Source organism: Misgurnus anguillicaudatus, chromosome 5, assembly GCF_027580225.2.
Source record: "Misgurnus anguillicaudatus chromosome 5, ASM2758022v2, whole genome shotgun sequence".
In the NCBI taxonomy this organism is placed as follows: Eukaryota; Metazoa; Chordata; class Actinopteri; order Cypriniformes; family Cobitidae; genus Misgurnus; species Misgurnus anguillicaudatus.
The window spans coordinates 22,911,085-22,931,126 of NC_073341.2; the positions used below are offsets into that span (position 1 = coordinate 22,911,085).

Here is a 20,042-nt window from a genome sequence, read left to right on the forward strand (position 1 = left end):
GGTGGGGGATTTCAAATGAGTGGTTTTGCACCTATTTGGCTCCCCCTACTGGCTTAACTTGCAAACTCATTACTGATTGGCTGACTTTGCTGCCACTCAAAAAATGTAGCCAATTATTTTAAAGTGGATGGGCAGTTAGATGCCTGTGATGTCATAAGCATCAGTTTTTCAGATTGGGCTGTTTTCTGGCTGACATTTCTAAAAGAGGAATTTCTATGAGACTGAGATGTTTAGCATGTTTAGCGCTTTTTGTATGTTTGTGAATGTGGGTAGACTACCATTATTCAACAAAGACAAGGTAAAAATGGTTTTTCTTTCTCTGTCCCCTTTAAACGCGGTTGAAAATTCCGGGTGAACGCCGACTGTAGGCGCTTACCAACGTTTTGTTTTAACTGAGTGCTTTGATTGCTATGATACTTTTGCTTTGTTTATCAGTCATTGAACGATGCGCCGGTTGGTTGTTGTGATATTTGTCCCGCCCCTCCTCCACTGTGATTGGACGGCCGAGTGAGAAGTGACATTAGCAAGCGTTTTTGAAAAGGAAACAATTGGAAGCAATTGACCTATCGCTAAGCCACGCCCCCCTTAGTTACCGCTTAGAACTCGGACAAACAAAAGGTTGCTAGCGGTTTTACAATGGGAGCTGTCAGTTTGAAAACCTTGTCACAGGATGTTTTTGATATTTTTTGGACACAGAAGGACCACCTCTCATTGAGGAGCATTCAAGTGGGACCTCAAGGGATATAACATAAAGATTTTAATATGATGGGAAACAAGATTAATTTGGAAGCGAGCGTATACAGATCACAATGCAAGCGGGAGAAGCCACATGTTACGATCGTCACGATCATCAGGATTAACACTGTTCATGTACCGCAGGGTAAGATTAAATTAATTTACATTTAAACAGTTTAATATAGAGGCATTGAACTTTAGCTAACGTTAGCACAAGCTAACGTTATCAAACTTATTAGAGGTGAGGCTGTTTTAGTACATAATGATTGTGATTAAATAAGTTTAGGTGACGTTAGCACAGATAAAATCATTGTTCCTTCAACTTACCTTAGAATAGATGTATACATCTTTGTTGATCTGGACATTAAGTGTCATTTTGCTTTGTCTTGTTTGGGTTTAGAAAATGGAATAAAATAAATTTTATTGCCCACCCTTCTCAGATACCTGGGATTAGTGTTATAAGTACCCCTGGCACATTGTTTTACCTCTTTGGCAGCATAACAACACAATAAAATCGATGTAGGCTTATGATCTTACAATGCTTTTCTATGCGTTGCGCTGAAACGCAGTTTTCAGAGTTCTGGTCCCAGTGCAACTGATACTCAACTGCCATTGGCTCATCTGCGTTCGAGGGGTGGGGCTTAGCAAAAGAGCGCAGTTATGCTAATTTGAAAATCATGCCCACCGGGGGGAAAACAATCCAACTGTCTCCTTTGACTTTGTATTGCGAGAGGCCGTCTCCTTGTCATTTCTGGCTTATAACAAAAAACAGAATAATGCCTAAAAGCTGCTGTGTGACAATGTATACAGCTAACAAGCAAAAAAAACCTGAAATAAGTTTTTATAAGCTGTCGAGCCGTAAAACCCAGCCTTTAAAGGGGGGGTTTAATGGTATTTCAAGCATTCTGACTTATTAACACAGTTATAGAGTTGTTTCCTCATGCTAAACGTAGGCAAAGTGTCAAAAATGCAGTTGGGCGTGTTTCAGAGTATTTCTGTGCCGAATGCACTTCGCCAGGGTTCGTACAAGTTTCGGCTAATTTTTTTCGATTACGGTTCTAACTGACGTTTCAGGGGTTTTCGATACGTATCACTTCTTTATATGGGCTTCCGCCGGAAAACTTCCCCCGGAAAACCCCGCCCAGCCGTCAGTCAGCGGGAGACGCAAGAGCTTGCTAACAGCTTATCACGCCACTCAGCTTTGTTTAATTTCAAAAGTCAACAATGGCACAACAAGAAGTGTGTTTTTGGATGTAAGAAGACATCCAGCCTCATGGAAACAATGGATATAGTTTATTATCCGGATTAGCAGCGGAGTTTTGCGTGTGTGTTTGATGCGGTGGATTTTCAGAACCGGGTCATGACGAGTTACACGTGGTAAGTAAGACTTCTGTCTTATGTTGGAAATAGGCGCGTGTATATTATAAAAATGACACGAACATGTAGTGAATCATAAGTTAAAAAAGTGTTGTATAGTGTTGCATGACTCGTACTCGCTCCTCCCGTGTTATAACTCCTCCTTCTTCATTTTTTCGTACGTTATCGGAAAGATTCGGTAAAGCTAATCTTTCTTTTATAAATCTGATTAAACTAAAGACTCTTCGGAGATATAAAGAATGTCATACTACTCTATAGGTACTCCAGATTAATATCAGAAATGCAGAAACAGCGTGTGTTACGTGAGCTTTAAGGAGAAAAAAGTGGATTCCCTCCAGTGGGCGCAGTTCTACTAATAGCAATACTATGAAAAGTTGCATATTTTCCACTATTGTGTCTTTAAACGCTCGTTTTTTTGGGGGGGTCGACATCTTTCAAAAACATATTTCTGGGGTCTTTGGCTTGTTAGCTGTACATCCTGTCACACAGCAGCTTTTGGGCATTTTACCCCTTCTGCTGCATTTTGTTATAAGCCCGAAATGACAAGGAGGCAGCCTCTCGCAATACAAAGTTAATGGAGACGGATGGGTTGTTTCCCCCACCGATGGGCGTGGTTTTCAGGTTCTGACGCGTTGCGCTCTGTGCAGGTACCGAAGGGGTGGATCATACAGAACAAATTTATGGCAGTGGGAGGCGGCTTTTTAAAATTGTTTTTATGGGCAGTGAGCGTTATGTGCGTGGTTTATGCTGCCACTTCAAGCATTTTTGCAGGAGCTCACTGAACGTCGTAAGTTGAAAAAGCGGAATAGCGCCCGATGTCATTAGCTTTTTTCATTGTCCAATCAAATGAGTGGAGAGGTGGGCCTTCCGTTCTGGTGACATAAGTTACATAAGTCAGCTAATAGGACAGTTAACAGCATACCAAAGTTTCAAGAGCGCTCACGCTTTAATATTTGACAGGACAGCTGCCTCGGTGGTTGCCTAGCAACATAAAAAAGAAATACACAGCACACTGCTCTTTTCTGAAGTTAATCAAATAAAGGCAATGATGTCCGTCTCACGTTTTCAAACGTTTAAAACGCGTTTGGTGCGATTGGCCCCTAAGTGCGTCTGACATGCTTTCTTGTAATTGAGCATTTTTTGCTTTTATGTTTAGGTTCATTAATTTCACTATAATGGCAATGAAAAGGTTATTAGTCATAAAAGGTATTTACGGTCTTTCGATGGAAAACCCTCTAAATACATGCAAAAATATTCACTTCTAAAAAAGTCTTCATTCAATCTTCACCTGTCCTTCCTGAATAAAGGCTAAATTTGGTCAATATCCCAATATATTCGTTAAACCTCCTTTCAGTGGCGTGTTTACCCACCACGCAAACCACGCAATTGCGTAGGGCCTCGCGGGCTTGGGGGGGCCCCCTACTGGCCACAAGGTGTGTGAAAGTATGTTATGTTTATTTAGACCCAAATCTAAGGCACGGATAAAGCACGCGCGAGCGAGAGATGTGCAAGTATGCACGCAGAATAATATATGCGCGCATCCTCGCGAGGGCACATATAGTATGGGAAGCCGAACTCATCAAAAGAAGGACGAAACTGCGCCACTCAAGTGATCTGCGCTGCGCGAACCATTTATATGCGGCTATGGCGTTTAATCAGACCCAAAAGTCGCGCGCACAAAAAAACACGCACGAGCAAGAGATATGAGCACGCAGAACACTATTCGCGCACGGACAAGCGTCCTCGCGAGCGCGCACATGAGCGAACTCTACGGGACAGCGCACATCTGCACAGTGCGCACAAAAGCAGCCACACAAGTGCTGGAATGAGCGCTCGTTCGACTCTCTCTGTGCTCTCGTAACTGCACAACATTCACTCGATGGTCAAGTTTACTTTAAAGACTTTGGGCTTCACAGTTGTGATTGGTGGTTTGGTTTGATCTGTGACACGCATCTTTTGTTCCACACTTGTACAGGTATAAACATGATAAAGACACCACGCAGAGGTTTAAATAATGTCTAAAATACATAAATCATATTCTGTATCTCATCATTGTCATTAAAATCTCCTCTTTAGTGTATGTCTAGTCTATTTGCTTGTTGTATCTCACAGTAAGTTTGTTTTTACAATATGAACATGAGAGTTATGTGATTCCCATCCATAAATTCAAGCAATAACCAACTTACAATGTGCTTTGCTGGTGTTTGTTAGTTCAGTTTGTTAGATCAGTCTGAATAATAATCTAATGCTTCCTCTTTTTCCTCATTTAGTTTTTTTAGTAAGATGTCGCAACTGAAGTTGCAGTATTAATTACATTGTTTTAAATACATCCTATAATACATTTGCAAGCAAAAGAAATATCTGAGAGGGGTGCGAAACATTTTTTCTAAACCAAGAATTTTTGTCATGCCAAACTGTAACAATTTAGTGTTATTTTAAGCAGTGTAAAACAAAATAAACCCGGTTTATAAATATCTCACTTAATTCTATATACTGAATATTATTGTTGTGCAATTCAATTGAAAAACCTTGGGCAATGCTGGGGCATGGGGGGCCTTGGTTCTTGGACTTTGCATAGGGCCCCCAAAATGGTAAACACGCCACTGCCTCCTTTAACCGGGTAAAAAAACTCTTGCACCTAGACGTAGGCAAGCCATCGTTCATCCAATTATTCTTCTGTGACTTTGCTGAAAAATCATTGTGGCGTTAAATGGTTTCTTCCAACAAACCAGTATTTCTGAATGACCTGAGGCAAAAGTGGATCTTAAAATCATCCGAAAGCACTTAATGAATGTGTAATACGTAGCAAAAGCATTCGCTCTATATCATAATCTCATTTTTAAAGAGGAGCAGCAAAGGGTCGTCTGTTCTCATTTTTTTTTTTTATGAAGGATGAAGCTTTACGTCCCTAGTGAAAACAGATGGGCTTTCTGAACACTCCTTCATACCTTCTCCTAACACTTCAGGGAGGGTCAATTACAGCATGGCCAAAACATCCCCTTTCTGGCAGTGGGATGCTGTAAGATGCTGTTTATTGTTATTGGATCGAAGCTTTGAGGAAGGTGGATGAAACAGAAATGTGAAACTAATTTCTGGTTTCCCCTTTTTGATTGCGGTTTAAACAACTTGTTCCTGCAACGTAAACGTGCCGCAGAGTTCAATCTGCTCCGAAGCACAAACAAATCACAGCTGAATGCAGCTGCATTTGGGCCTCATTTTCCCTGTCCGTAACGCTCAGAATGAGATGATAAACAGGTCACGAGTGAACCAGAGATCAGCTAAATGACAACCCACTTGACGTGTTTAGACAGACGTGTGAATAGGGTCTTGATTCCAGTGATTTTAAGTTAGAAAACAGACTCGTAAAGATGTGTTTTAATAGTGCTGATGTGTACGAACCACAGGCCTGGGTCACGTCACAGCGTTCATGATGCCGGTATATGATGCAATCTTAAACGCTGAGCGCTACATTAACAATGAACAAACAAATTCCTTTATTTCACTTTGTTACCATGCTCTACCCTATTTTCAACATCAAATAAATTGTGACCCATTCTGTGCAAACCCAGCTTAAGTAATTTATTGTGACCTTGATATCTTTAATATTGACTGAGTAAGGCCATGTCAAAGATTAAATTTAATGTTTCAAAATCCATGGCTAAGACTACTTTGATGCTTCTAATCTCATGATGACCGACACGATCACAATTAGTAACAGACTAAACTGTATACAGCTCTATGCAGTCGACTGTGTGTTAATGTAAAAAACCGTGCTTACCAGTAATGTCTCATTAACATACTTGTCCAGACTCTCTGTCGCTATATTAGGGTCAGACAATACAGATTCCAGTAAGCTCACTGCTGCCCCCTCAAGACAGGTGGGGTTATGACAATATAGGGCCACCACAGCCTCTTCCTCTATCACAAGTCTTTTGCTACACAAGAGAGAGGAAAAGACAAAAAAACTACATTCAAATGCACTGTGAATGTTATAATTAGATGTTGGTAATGTAAGCAATGATGTTGTGTTTACCTTAGCCAGGCCTTACTGACTTCTTCAATGAACTCTTCGCTCAGACAGGAAGATGTACACAGTAGGGAGTGCTTTAACAGGGCACCAATGACAGGTGCCATATGTTGACATGTGACCAGGGGAACGCATGCTGCTGACATGGTGTGAATGTTCCTGTTTGAACACCTAGAAAAACAATTGAGATAGTGGATTATTTCTTGTAGGGGAGGTTTCGTGAATATGGTTTATCATAGTCCCAGACTAAAATGCATGTTTGAGTTGCCTTCATTTAAAAACATCTTGCACTGACATATCTTAACATATATCAAGTGCCATTTTTGCATACCAGTAATGTTTTTTTTTAAGGTATGTTTGTAAAAACTACTTAAAGTGATACTACAACCAAACATCAAAAATACCCCATGATTTACTCATCCATTTGGACATATTTTAGGAAATATCCTTGCTTTTTCTAGCTTTATAACAATAGAAAACCGAGGTCAAGGAACTTCTGACTTAGCAACCCAAAAAAGTGCATCCATCCTTCAAAAAAGCAACCCACATGGTTCCAAGGGGTCAACAAAGGTCTTCCGCCGGTAATCAATGCGATTCTGTATTTCAAACTTTATTAACTGTAAAAACTTGCTTTCTTACACAAGGGTTTTAACGTAGTAAGCGTTGGTCGCCATAGGTATGTTGTGCAGTGACTCTCATAAATTGCCAAGTCCAAGATGTTATCGTTATTGGAAGTAAAGTTTATAAAAGTTTACAAAGTTTGAAATATTAATATTTTTTACAAAATTGCAATGATTACCCGCAAAAGCCCTTTATTAACCCCTTGGAACCATGTGTATTACCTCTCTAAAGGATGTATGCACGTTTTTTGGGGTTTTAAAGGAAAACATCACCGTTTTTCAATATTTTACTATGTTCTTACCTCAACTTAGACAAAGTAATACATACCTTTTTTTCAATGCGTGCACTTTAAATTAGGGATGCACCGATAGGATTTGGGCGATACCGATTTAAACAGACAACTTCTGGCGATACCGATGCCGATACCAATATTAAACACTTGTATACAATACTATACAGTTGGTCTATTAACTAGTTTATTTCTGCATCAAATTATTTTTACTTAACATGGATTGGATCTAATTAACATTCAACTGACCAACATAATAAGAGAGGCACAAATTAAGCTAAAACAAATATAATAAGACAACATGACAACCTTCAAAGGTGGTTTTTGCTATTCAACATTTCTTTTATAAACAACATTAACTCTTTTTTTTTTTTACATATAATGGATTTCTTTAATAAACATAAATAATGGCAGTGCTATTGCTTTAAACCAGGGGTCTCAAACTCAAACTGGCTTGGGGCCATTTCTGAGACTGACATTTCATCAGAGGGCCGCAGAGCTATTTTAACGTTCAAAAAAGTACAATATTTCTTTAAAATATTTTTTCATGTATAATAATACTTGAAAATATATAAACAGTGTTTTTTATTTTTTAATATACATTAATTTATAAAAGTAAGTAAATATTTTTTTAACCTTATTAGGCTTTGAATTATTAACTAAGGCCTATTAAAACTAACAAATTTAATTCCTATACATTTATAAACTATTATAAAAAATGTACCAACAGTAAGTGTTTCTGTTTTTATTTATTTTTGACTGTTTTCAGTCATAGTATTGACTTTATTATGTTCCTTTTTGTTATTCCACCGTTTTAATGAATTTGCTATTATATTTAGAAAAATATTAATAAGTGAAAGTGATCCTTAAACATTTGGATGGGTAGTCAATGTTACATAAGCTAGTTGGAGAGTAAAAATAAATAATACTGCTCTATGTATAAGCAAGCAAGATAATAATGTATTATACTTCATATATATTTCATATAGAAGTGCACATACTTGTATCCTCTGTAATTTCTCTTAATCTTTCCTCTTTTCCTAACCTGGGCACTTTGATGGGTCATTTTCTCATCCGTAGTTTAATATTAAACTGTTGCACTACATCTCCCACTGCGGTGTCTCCATTAGAAGCTGTGACTTGATGTGAACTACGGTAATAACCCCACAGCAGCTCTTCTCTGAGTAACAGAGTATCCACCCGGAAGTAACAAATCTTCTCTGGACACACACTACAAAGTCGCGATCAGATGAACTGATCGCATTGTGACAATGATATGATTGACGCGAGAGGAATTAAAATCCGATCACGCATTCCGTTACCCTCGCCATCACGGAGCGCGCGCTCGTGGCTGCGTAGCAACGGGTGACGCGACCCAACGCTGCGCAACCTCCGCTCCCAAGCAAGCACTTTGAAAAGTAAACATACTTTAAGAAACGCCTCGACTCGTTTTAACTCGCGTTTGTTTGGAGCCATAGGAATGAATGGGGCTAGGGTAAATGCTAACACATTCACGAAGCGCTGTACAAAGATTAAAAGTGCACGCATTGAAAAAAGATAGGTATGTATTCATTCATCCAAATTGAGTAAGAACATAGTAAAATATTAAAAAACGGTGGTGTCAGAAGTTGTTCCCTTATCCCCGTCTTCGACTGTTATAAAGCAAAGGCCTTTACCAAAATAACTCCAAATGTGTTTGTCTGAAAGATGGTGGACATATGTATTGGCTTCAGGGTGAGAAAATCATGGGGTAATTCTGATATTTGGCTGGAGTATCCCTTTAAATCTCCTAATATAACTAAGGCCTAGTCCTGGATTAATCTCAAATCTATAGTTAACAATAAATTCAGTGGCAAATATAATGAACAGATCAAGTAAATTGTGTTTGAACATGGTGACCACTAAGGATATACAAGTGTAATGAAAAGGCATTTTCCACATATTTATCATGATCTAATAAACGTCAGAAAGTCTGACATTGGTTGGTAAGCGTGGTAAGAAGTGTTTATGGAAACCTCGATGATGAGTTTGGCGAACCATCACAACATTAAATGACCACCTGTGTCATAAAAGAAACCACCTGAAAGTGACGACAGGAAAAAACAATTAGCAAATTCCCAAACGTAACAAAAACACAATTTAAAGATCAAATGCAATGTGCATTGGGGTTAAATACAGCTATTTAAGCTAATGTGTTAACACACGTTATTAATTACATATGTTTAACACTAATTTTAAACACTGTTAACACCTTTCTTCAATGACATTATAACTGTGTCTTTCTGCTTCATGTGTTTTAGAAAAACTAAAAACTGGTAACCATTAAGTCACATATGAATAAGTGATTTAAATACATGCATCAGTAAAGCCATGTCTTAATTTAAAAATGTCCAACCTTTTCAAGAGCGTCCAAGTGGTATTGCTGAGGAGTTAATCCGGCATGTTTTACTGTAGCATGAGCTACACTGCCCTCCTCATCTGATATCAGATGACACAACAAACTCTGTCCAGAACAGAAAACAGTGCAATGACAGTTTTGAAACACTGTTTAATGTGACAACATCAAACCCAAATAGCTGTCAGTTTGTTTGACAATTATTTTTTCATCATAAATTCATCCCTATGTTGCAGAAAAATAACAATAACGGAAAAGAAAAGCACAACGGATCGGATGGCATTGCCTGCCCGTTTCTGAACGATTTGACAAAACACGTCTGTTTGTGGTGGGGCCATGTGGTTTCTTTAGGTTTCGAGTATGCTAAGATGTCCTCCGCAGACCCGAATAGCCTCAATTACTAACATCTGAACTGCAAAAACACGCTGCAGATCACACTTAACTGTAAGCTTGGCTGCGGCTACAGCGCGGCCAATGAAACGAGGCCTTTTTCATTAGCCTGAGAGAAACATGGCATCCGTCACGATTATTTTTTTGTTGTTCTTCAAAGTAAAAATTTGGACAGTACTAAACCATATGGGTGCCAAGGGTAAATCGAAACAACTCTCATAATATGCCTACAATTAAGCGAATGGAACCAGAACGTTTGTGGAGAGCAAGTTTGTTTAAATAAAACAACAAACAAAAACACAAAAATTAGACATGCAATAGAAATGAGAAAATGCACTCAATATTTGTTACTTTTTGTGTGGTTCTTGTACATGTTGAATTCTGGGTGGTTACCAGGACATTGCCATGCCATGGTTCTTGGTGATATAAAGCCCTTGAGAGGACTCTAATAGGACCAGGAGAAAATTATCGATTGCTTACAAAAGCATACATTTCGAGTTGTGGGGTTTGATTTGAAAGACAAAGACACATCAAAAGACAAAGTGACTAACAAAAATATAAATACAAGGTTATCGTATAGTCTCCTGAAGAGGTGAATGTACTGTAATTGAAAAGACCACACAAGTCTCCCTAAGAACAGTTTCCAGGAGGCCTGCAGGAGCAGAGGAGCCATCAAACATGGCCTGGGTCTCTCTGATGTGGAGAGAGCGAGTCAAGCTGGCGCTTGAGAGCAAAGGATCATGGGAGATTTAGCAATAACGGAATTTAATGACAGACAAGACTTTGGTCCATGGCACTGTGAAAGCCACATTCCTCTTTGTCTCTTCTGCAAGCTAAACCACCCACAAGAAGACAAACAAGATGATAATGCCTAACACTCTTAAACACGGCCAAATTGGCGTTCTGATTGACAGGACTGTTTGTGTATTCATGCTCAGTGAATAAAGAAACACAGACATCCATTGCCATTTCTGCTCTGGGGGGTCAATTGGATCATACTAGAGGAACCTTGTGAGAGACAAACATTGAGGTTTATGATGATAGACATGAAGTGCTTTTCAGATGAGTGAGCTTTCATGTTGATGGTGACAGTAAACAGCGCTCAGAACAAGGCTGAGTTAAATGGAAAAACGAACAACCTATTAAGGCCGCAGCAAACAGAAAAATAAACCTTTGACAGTATTTTGAAATAGGCTTACATGAAAAAGAAGAAAGACGTTTCGAAGACCCCGAGGTTAAAACCCAAACCAAATATATTTGCTACAACACAAGAGAAAGACTGAAGACATTGCATAGCAATTAGATGACAACAGTGTTATGAAGAAACCAACAGGTGGCGTATCAGCCGGTGCTGCTTTGTCTTACATTTGTTTATTAGGTTTTATAAACAATGTTTTTATGTCTTGCACAGTTTTTGTGATGTACTGCCAATGCCGATTTAATATGGTTTTACACAAATATTTACCTAGTTGGCTAACACACACTGTCAATATCTAAAAATCTCATTGTAAATACCATTGTACATTCCCAAAATAAAACCATTTTTGTAATAAGTCTCATGGCGGGTGATAGGTGGGTGATTCTCATGAAATTCAGACTTAGGTGTCCAACATCAGATTTTTTTTAAAAGCCATTGAAGACAATGCACATATAAGATTAAGGTCTGAACTTTCTATAACCATTATTTTTAGAGCAGGGGTGTGCAGACTTTTTGTGTTGTGATCTACTTTTAAAATGATAAAGCCGGCAAGATCTACCTGCTAAAAACACAGTTAATTTTTATAACACTTTTAATGCTTGTTTGGACTATACTCCATATATCTCTACATTGAATTCAGGGCTGTCACCATTACTCTATTCTTTTTGAGAAGTTAAACAAAATCCTTGAGTACATGTCGAATACTCCTTAAAATAGCGGAGATGCGGTTTAGTGAAACAAACTAGAAAAAGACAACAGTATCAGAAGCATAGCGCTTCGCTGCCTCTCTCTCTCTCGCGTGCACACACACACACACACCGTGCGCGTGGATCGGCTCCTGTGTGAAGGCAAGAATGCGCATCCTGGTGAATTTCGGAAGTTAGACGGCTGTGAGCTGCAGTGGCCTGGCATAAGATTTATAAAAACACATTTGAGAGAAAAGACGCAGCAACTCAAAAAGATTTGCGTGAATTGTGTTTCACAATTACTCTAAGACCATAATGCCAATTTTGCACGTGGAGCAGCTAACTTATGTGCGATCTACCGGCATTGCCTTTGCGATCGACTGGTCGATCGCGATCGACGTATTGGTTATCGACCCCTGTTTAAGAGGATTTAAAAAATATTTCCTATACAATTATTTACATTTTTTAGATTATCATTATAAAAAATTATCATTAACGCAACATGATATTACATTAAATATATGCATTTACAAAAAGTAGGTACAACGACAATCTAAATTTCAACTTTTATCTGGAGAGAAAAAATAAGAACTGCTTACCTGGTAGCCATCTTGGGTGTCACAGTCAATTTTGTCCCTTCCAACAATTTTTTAAATGTTAGTTCCTTGAGGGCTTAAACAATGATTGAAAATTGTTGCAGAGGATGAGAAAAAATTTTTTGGACACATTTATATTCCTTGTTATTGTCTCTACATTTACCAATGACCACCAAATACCACATGTTTCTTTACTGTAAATGTTTATAGTATAACATGCACTGAAGCTTTTTGTTTTTTTAAGTATAAATATTTCCAAAAATCCAGTCATGGACAAATTGCGGTAATGAAAATTTTCCCCTTAAATGTGAAAAAAATTTGGTTTCTATGATTTCATTTGAAATCATGTGCAAAAATTTTTTATCAAAATGTTTCATGACACCTCATAAGCCTAATTTCGCGAGAATCACCCAGGCATTGTTAGCAAAGCAAGTAAATAATGTACAAAATGAAACACCACGTCTCAGCCTCTGACAGTGAGCACACACCTCCTTCTGACTCCACTTCCCTTCATATAGGTCAAAAAACATCTGGCAAATTAAAAGTTTACTTTAAAAGCCCTCCTTTCATTAGCGCTATGTTTTATTAGATTTAAAAAAAATTATCAAACAAACACAAACTCATTTTAATCTGGCAAAAATGTGAGGGGTGCTGTATTACTTATTGTGAACCATCTGTTTGAACTCTGTTAAAAAAGTTGAAAGTCTACAATTATTTTAGCTTTTTATGACCTCCCCCCATACTTCTCCTTGATAACCCTTTAAATATAAGTGTACATTGGAAATTTCTAAAACACTTTTGACAGCTTGAAAACTGTCATTATGTGGGGTCTGACTTTTTCAATCAAATATTTTACAGGACCCATTTAAGGACCTCAGATGCATAAGCCACATCATTATCAAAAATTAGATAATGATATTAAAGGAATGCTCTCAGCATGTAGTATACATTTCAAACACTTTCACTTCAAATCCACTAAATCTCACCCTCAGGCCATTCAGAAATACGGGTTTGTTGGCAGAATCCGTCAAAAAATGCAAAGAAAACATGTCAGAGGGATCTGCATCTGTGCTCTATATGAACATGAACATACTGTATGAACAACTTTTAAAATCATATTTGTCATTAGATCAACCATTTTAACAAGCGAGTGTAGTATATTTTCAGATTTGCGGATTCACAATTCTTACTTGTTGATGTAAGGACAGTATTTTATAAAGTATCTTATTCATTAGTTTTACAGATTAGTGTTGGCTTTACCTTGATCCACATGTTGGCTTTCCGTTCGATAGCATTCAGCGGCTCAACGCTGTACAGACAGTTCAAACAGCGCAGCAGGAGCGTCTGGCTGCTCTCTGAGCATACATAAACAAGATCACAGGACAAAATCCCATTAATAAGATGTGGAAATGGCCACATTAATCATCTCTTATGAGAAACCCATAAACAGGCATACAAACATATATATTCAGGCACAAAGTAGGCCTAGCTCTGACGTTAATGTAAAAATATATAGAGGAGAGTTAAAAATCTATATTAAACCTGGAAATAAACCAAGTTTTATGTTTTTGAAAAACATAGAAATAAATTAGGTCTAAAAGTTATAAAGAGGTTATACCGAATACTAACAAAATGTGAAATCGATATTACTGTAATTATTGAACTTTTCATTTTCCCAAAATTGTTCTGCTGACAATATCATTTTTATTAAATAAATAAAAATAATTGTAAAATGCAAAAGAGATGCTGTGGTCCTACATTTGAACCCCACAGTATAAATTCTAAGAAAACGTGAACTATCATGAACTAGCAAGATTGCATGTAAGGTCTAAAAATGAAATGTGGGTGCAAAAAGTGGCGATAAGTCAAAAAAGAAAGACAGGGAAAGAAAATAACAGAACAAATGCCCAGCAGGCCGCTACAGGGTTCATTGGAAAATTAGTGTAAATACCCAACCCATGCAGACACATTTCTTGGTCTCAAATGGGAAACACACCCCCGAGTGTAGAAGAGTCGTAAATTTACCATCCGCAATAACACATGGGTTCCAACAAAGTCTTCCCAAGAGCTGGCCCACAAAGGGAAACGTCCTCATTGCCTCGCTAGTGGAGCTCTGGAATACAGTAAATACACACACACACACACACACACACACACACACACACACACACACACACACACACACACACACACACACACACACAATTAATTGAGAATAAAACAACAACAAAAATAAACTGCAAGAAAATATACATTTCAAACAGATTCATAATTAAATAGTTGTTATGTTGGCATCCAGATGCAAATTGGACATTTGTTTTGACTTAAAGGTACTTGTTGCGCAATTGCATTTTTTTAAAAAGTGGAGAAGGCGGTTCTTTTCTAAAATTCGAGAAAATCCTCCACTATACCTTTAAATTGTCCTGCATTTTGACTGCGGCAAAACCTCGCCCTATCAAATATCTTGTATTGTACATTAATAAAATACCTATTTTATTTTAACTCTTTCTCCGCCAGCGTTTTTTATAAAAAGTTGCCAGCCAGCACCAGCATTTTTCATGATTTCCACAAAAGTTTAATGCTTTCCAGAAAATATTCTTCTTTAAATATATGAACCTACAATATATCAAATGAGAAAAAGACCCTCTGCTTTCAAAAAAAAAAAAAAATCATCCTACTTTCATTAGTTCTCTTTTAATCACCTCTCAAATATGGGTAGGTTTCTTTAAAAACACCAAATTTTGAGCAAAAAGCTGAGATAATTCAATTTTTGTGAATGACTTTTCATAGAGATAAGATTCAGAGTGATCCTCAAAACTTACACGGACATACAGCTTTCCCTAGGGTGATACTTCGGGGTTTAATAAGTTGCGAAAATAACGGTGTTGCGGAAAACCGGAAATACTCGTCGTTGACAGGGAAGCATTTTTTCTTAATTGACGAGTTAAATCGTCAATGGTGGGAAAAGAGTTAAATAAAATTTTGCAGAGTAGAAAGGTCATATTAGACAATACAGATATAGATGGTATCTATATCTTATCCTGTAAAAACTCTATATACCTATATACCAGTCCTATTACCACACAAAACAAATATTAAAGCAAAAAAATAATAATAATGCAATATGTGTGTCAATGCAACTTTAATGAATAAAATCAAAAGTTTTCCTTCCGCTGGAAAAAATAGTCCCTGACCGACTGTGAACAGCAACAGAATATTTCTTCACATATGTGGCTAAGGGGTCTACGCAGTGATACACAGAATCGTTGGGTGCAATGGTCATAGCTGTGCTTTATCTTAAATAAAACACAGCTATTGACCAATCAGAATCAAGGACAGGAACTAACAGTTTTATAAACACCAATATAGAATATAACAATGATAATGTTTACATTCAAGTATTTTTAAAAAAACATTTTTGTCGAATATAAGAAAAACTTCTGTGAACACTTTTAAGCTATGACACAATAGTTGAATAGTTTATATATACAACTAGAAAAAGTTATATCAGCAACAAAACCAAGGACCACTGCAATATATTATGGGTATACATTGGCTCTTGGAACATTAAGGAAGATTTGAAGGCTCTTTTTGGTCGTTGAGAGAAACTCAGCAGGAGCAAATTTTCACATGTCAAAAAACATATTTCTCAGCATTTCCTCATCAAATGAAACTGTTAACACCAGATTATGTCTGAATTCATTAGTCCCACCCAAAACTATGGTTTCCTCCAAGTAATAATGACAGTTTAAGTGCTCGCTGAGTTAACTGACATCACATGTATGAACAAACTAACTAATATGCAAAAAACAATCTTTATATCCAAGTAACATTTGAGCCAACAATGCTCTTCATAAAACTATTCTCATGAAGACAAGCTGGAAGAGTCACTGATCATTTCCTCGAGTCAGTTACGTAATTAATGAAAACCAGCATGCTAATGCAAAGCTATGTTTAAGATCGCAGATTTCTGCATCGGTTCAAGATGTTCCCTGCCAATTTACAGTACACTGGAAACTATACAAAGGATCTGAGCCTTTTTTTACATTTCATAGGCACATACGTTGTTGGACAATTAGTGATTCTGGGGCACCGTTCCAATGGAACTCTAACTCGTCGAGCCTCACACAAGGAAAAACACCTCGTGCAGCCAAAATAATCACTACATCAACACGAATATACACAACGCACAACAAACTGATTATTCATACATAAAATCACTGATTAAAAGGTTACAGACTACAGTGTCAGAAAAAAGTGGGGCGGCACCCTTTAAAAAAACACACCTTTGTACCTAGTGCATATTAGTATCTCAAAGGTACATACATACTGGTACCATATATGTATGCATATCTGCATATCAATAACACATTAAGAGATTTTACAAAGGGTACCATCCAAGTTACAGTTTTTGGCCCAAGTCTATGGCTACAAAAATGCTATACGCTCCACCTCTGCCCACAAAAACCAAATGTCACCTTATTTTACCTTTGCATAGAAACTTGTAATGACTGAACACAATGTTTGACCATTAAGGTGAAAATAAAGTAAATAAAAAATGAAATCATCCATGTCAATTTTATTCACACGCTTTGCGATGTATAATCCCATGTCACATTTTTACTAATTATGCATCCATACAGGCCCATATAAAAATAAGGATGCTAATGGAATGTTCACACCAGACGCGGAAGAGGCGGCAAGCACGAGTGATTTACATGTTAAGTCAATGCAAAGATGCAAATAGGCATTCTGTGGGGCAGATGGCGCATTCTGCGCGAATTGAGTGTTGCCGCGTGATCCGCGAGTTGAAAAATCTGAACTTTGGCAGATTTTTGTGCAGCGTTAACCAATCAGGAGCTTGCTCTAGCACTGACATGGTTACAGGAAGCGAGCTGAGGCAGAAAAACAAAACAACAATTGAGTACAATTATCATCGCTACACAATAAATCTTCATACTTTAACAGGAAGGATCTTGTTTGGAAGAGTGAGGAGGTCGAACAATCTGGTAAGTTTACTCAATTTGAGCTATATAAACCCCTCCCATGACGTGAATTTACGCTTGAATGTCTCGAATGACTAGAATGAGACGAGTAAACTCAAAATGTTCAAGTGTCCAACTACGCGCGAATAGTGCAGGGACGGATTATGGCGATGATGTGCCCTGGGCACGGATGTCTCAAAAGCACTATTCGGACGGGATTAGTTTTCCAAACAACGTTTGAGTTTCAACGTGTCCCCCAGGACGTCTGTGATTTTATGCACCGATTCGGACGGGATTAAAATGATGCAGGCTATTCCAGAGATGGGAGTGTCTGTTTCATGCATTTGGGCGTTGCAGTAGCACGTGCTCTGGATACGCGTGATTGTAATGTTTAATATTTTGCTTCAAATGTAAAATTATGACAGAACATATAATTTATTAATTTAATTTTAACAAATTAAAATAAAATATACAAATCCTACTAAAGTAACGTTAGCCTACGTGTTTTATACAACTGTCTGCTTATAATAACACAAAGAAATGAAGAAATAATGATTAATAAAATTGAATATCTTTATTAATTAACATTACCATTCCGGAGTTGAACAACTTTGAACGGAGTTTCTTATAACGTTAATGATATTACAGTGGCCAGTCTTAACAGTGTATGATATTCAGCTCGTCTTGATTTAATTATTTTATTTTGCCGAATGCGAAAAAACATTCATATCTGAATGAATGGGACTCAGGAAATACAATATACGCGCATTAGTAAGACCTTACGGCAGATCACGTTGGCCAAAACACGACAAGAACCGCGTTTTCAAAAGATATTGCGGGCAAACACAGACATTTGCATTCGGACGGGATTACATTTCTCAGAGGACCTCTGAGTTCGGCGAAAAACAGTAGGTAAATTGCTCTGGAATTCTTACGGAGGTCGTCAGAGAAAAACACAGACATGGCCGATTCGGACAGGATTAAAAACACCGAGGACCTCTGAGAAGCACGATTTTCTCAGAGGTCCCCCTCTAATCCTAATCCCGTCCGAATAGGGCTAAAGGCCCCCTTTACCAATTTTTTGGGCAACAGCGTTGCACTTGTATGCACAGGGCTCAAGTGTTGGTTCGCCTCTGCCTGTATGCCCTATCTTACAGGATTAACAATGGCACTAATACGCGGGGAGAGAATGCACACAATATTCTGTACTTTCACACCACAAATTGTTTTTTTTTAATATCTCACATACTGTACAACATACTCAAAAAGATTCTGACCTCTCCAAATCATATCACAGGAGAAAATTCCATAAATATTTTACACTTCTACATTTAGTAGACATTTCGTTACATTTCATGTGTAACTGTCGTTCACCACAGGCATTTAGGGGCTGGACACACCAAAACTTTTAAACGCGGCTGAAAACGCCTTGAGGATGCCGAATGCCAGCTGTTTCTTCAGCTGAGCGCTTTGGTAGCTGTGATACTTCGGCTGTGAGCAGGTTGATTGCTGCGGTAATGTCCCGCCCCTCCTCCACTGTAATTGGACGGCCGTGTGAGAACTGACATTGACGAGCGGAGCCTTTCACTCAAAGTTGAATATTTTGACCTCTCGGCGCTCAGCGCGAAAAAACCCGAGCACCGGTTTTCAGCTCGGAAAAAAACCCACTAGCTGCTTGCTTATTTGAAAAGTGTCGAGTTTCCATTGCAATCAATTGAAAACATGCGCAGGTCGCGGGCGTAAAAGCTTTGTGGGACAGGACACACCAAAAGTTTTAGGGGTTTTGTACACCAAAACTTTTAAACGCAGCTGAAAACGCCTGGACAACGCCAAATGGCAGCTGTTTTTCAGCTGAGTGCCAGCTTTCTTCAGCTAAGCGCTTTGGTAGCTCTAATATGTCAGCTGTGAGACGGTTGGTTGCTGTGATACTTGTCCCGCCCCTCCTCCTCTGTGATTGGACGCCGCTTTAGAACTGACATTGATGAGCGGAGCTTTTTACCCAAAGTTGAATATTTTTCAACTTTAGCTGAGGGGTATCTTTCTCGATTTCCTCAGAGAAAACGCTTCCACAACATCATCAAAATCCAGTTCCCTCACAAGATCACATTCAATGGCCATTAAAGACATCCTTGACACATTTTGCTTCTTAGTTCATTTTTTACTCTTGCCATTAGAGAAAATGAACGTTCTCCTTCACAGTTGCTGACTGTCAGGGTGAGTAAAAGCTGTCCTTTTTATGCTTTCTTATCATTGATCCACTTGGTTGTGGTTTTAAACTCATTTTTGTTTTAGTTTTTGAGTAACCGTCTTCTACACGTGACTTTTATATTACGCAATGCTTTTCACTCGCCTCTAGATGTCCCTCTCAACAGAGCAGCAATATATTTAAATTATTTATTTGATTTATTTACTAGTTAATACTTTGCAACTGCAAAAAAAATCACATTATCCCTCAGTATTTAACACAATTTTACTGAAAATAAAATTAAAATATTTATTTGAAAAGAATAGACACAGTAAATTTGACAGGGCCCCCTGCTGGCCAAGTGCCCAGTAGGTCCGTGCGTTAATCCTTGCCTGGAATAGTGCGTTTTTGCTGCCTCTTCCGCGTCTGGTGTGAACGCACAGTAATACATACTCCCTTGTAGGCATGGGTCGGTATAAGATTCTGGCGGTGTTGCAGTATTGCCATTGCAACACTAAAATGTGTTATTTTCAAATGCCTGGTAAAAATAAAGCCTTT

General features: G+C 38.1%; 1 protein-coding gene across 1 annotated transcript in view; it reads right to left on the reverse strand.

Annotated features, from left to right (window-relative positions):
• The window catches only part of fancc (FA complementation group C), a 39,137-nt gene that overhangs the window by 13,459 nt on the left and 5,636 nt on the right, over positions 1–20,042 (reverse strand). The window contains 6 exon segments of the mRNA XM_055168004.2: positions 5,891–6,047; positions 6,146–6,310; positions 9,065–9,129; positions 9,445–9,552; positions 13,575–13,669; positions 14,340–14,427. Coding sequence (XP_055023979.2) covers positions 5,891–6,047; positions 6,146–6,310; positions 9,065–9,129; positions 9,445–9,552; positions 13,575–13,669; positions 14,340–14,427 — 678 coding nt within the window.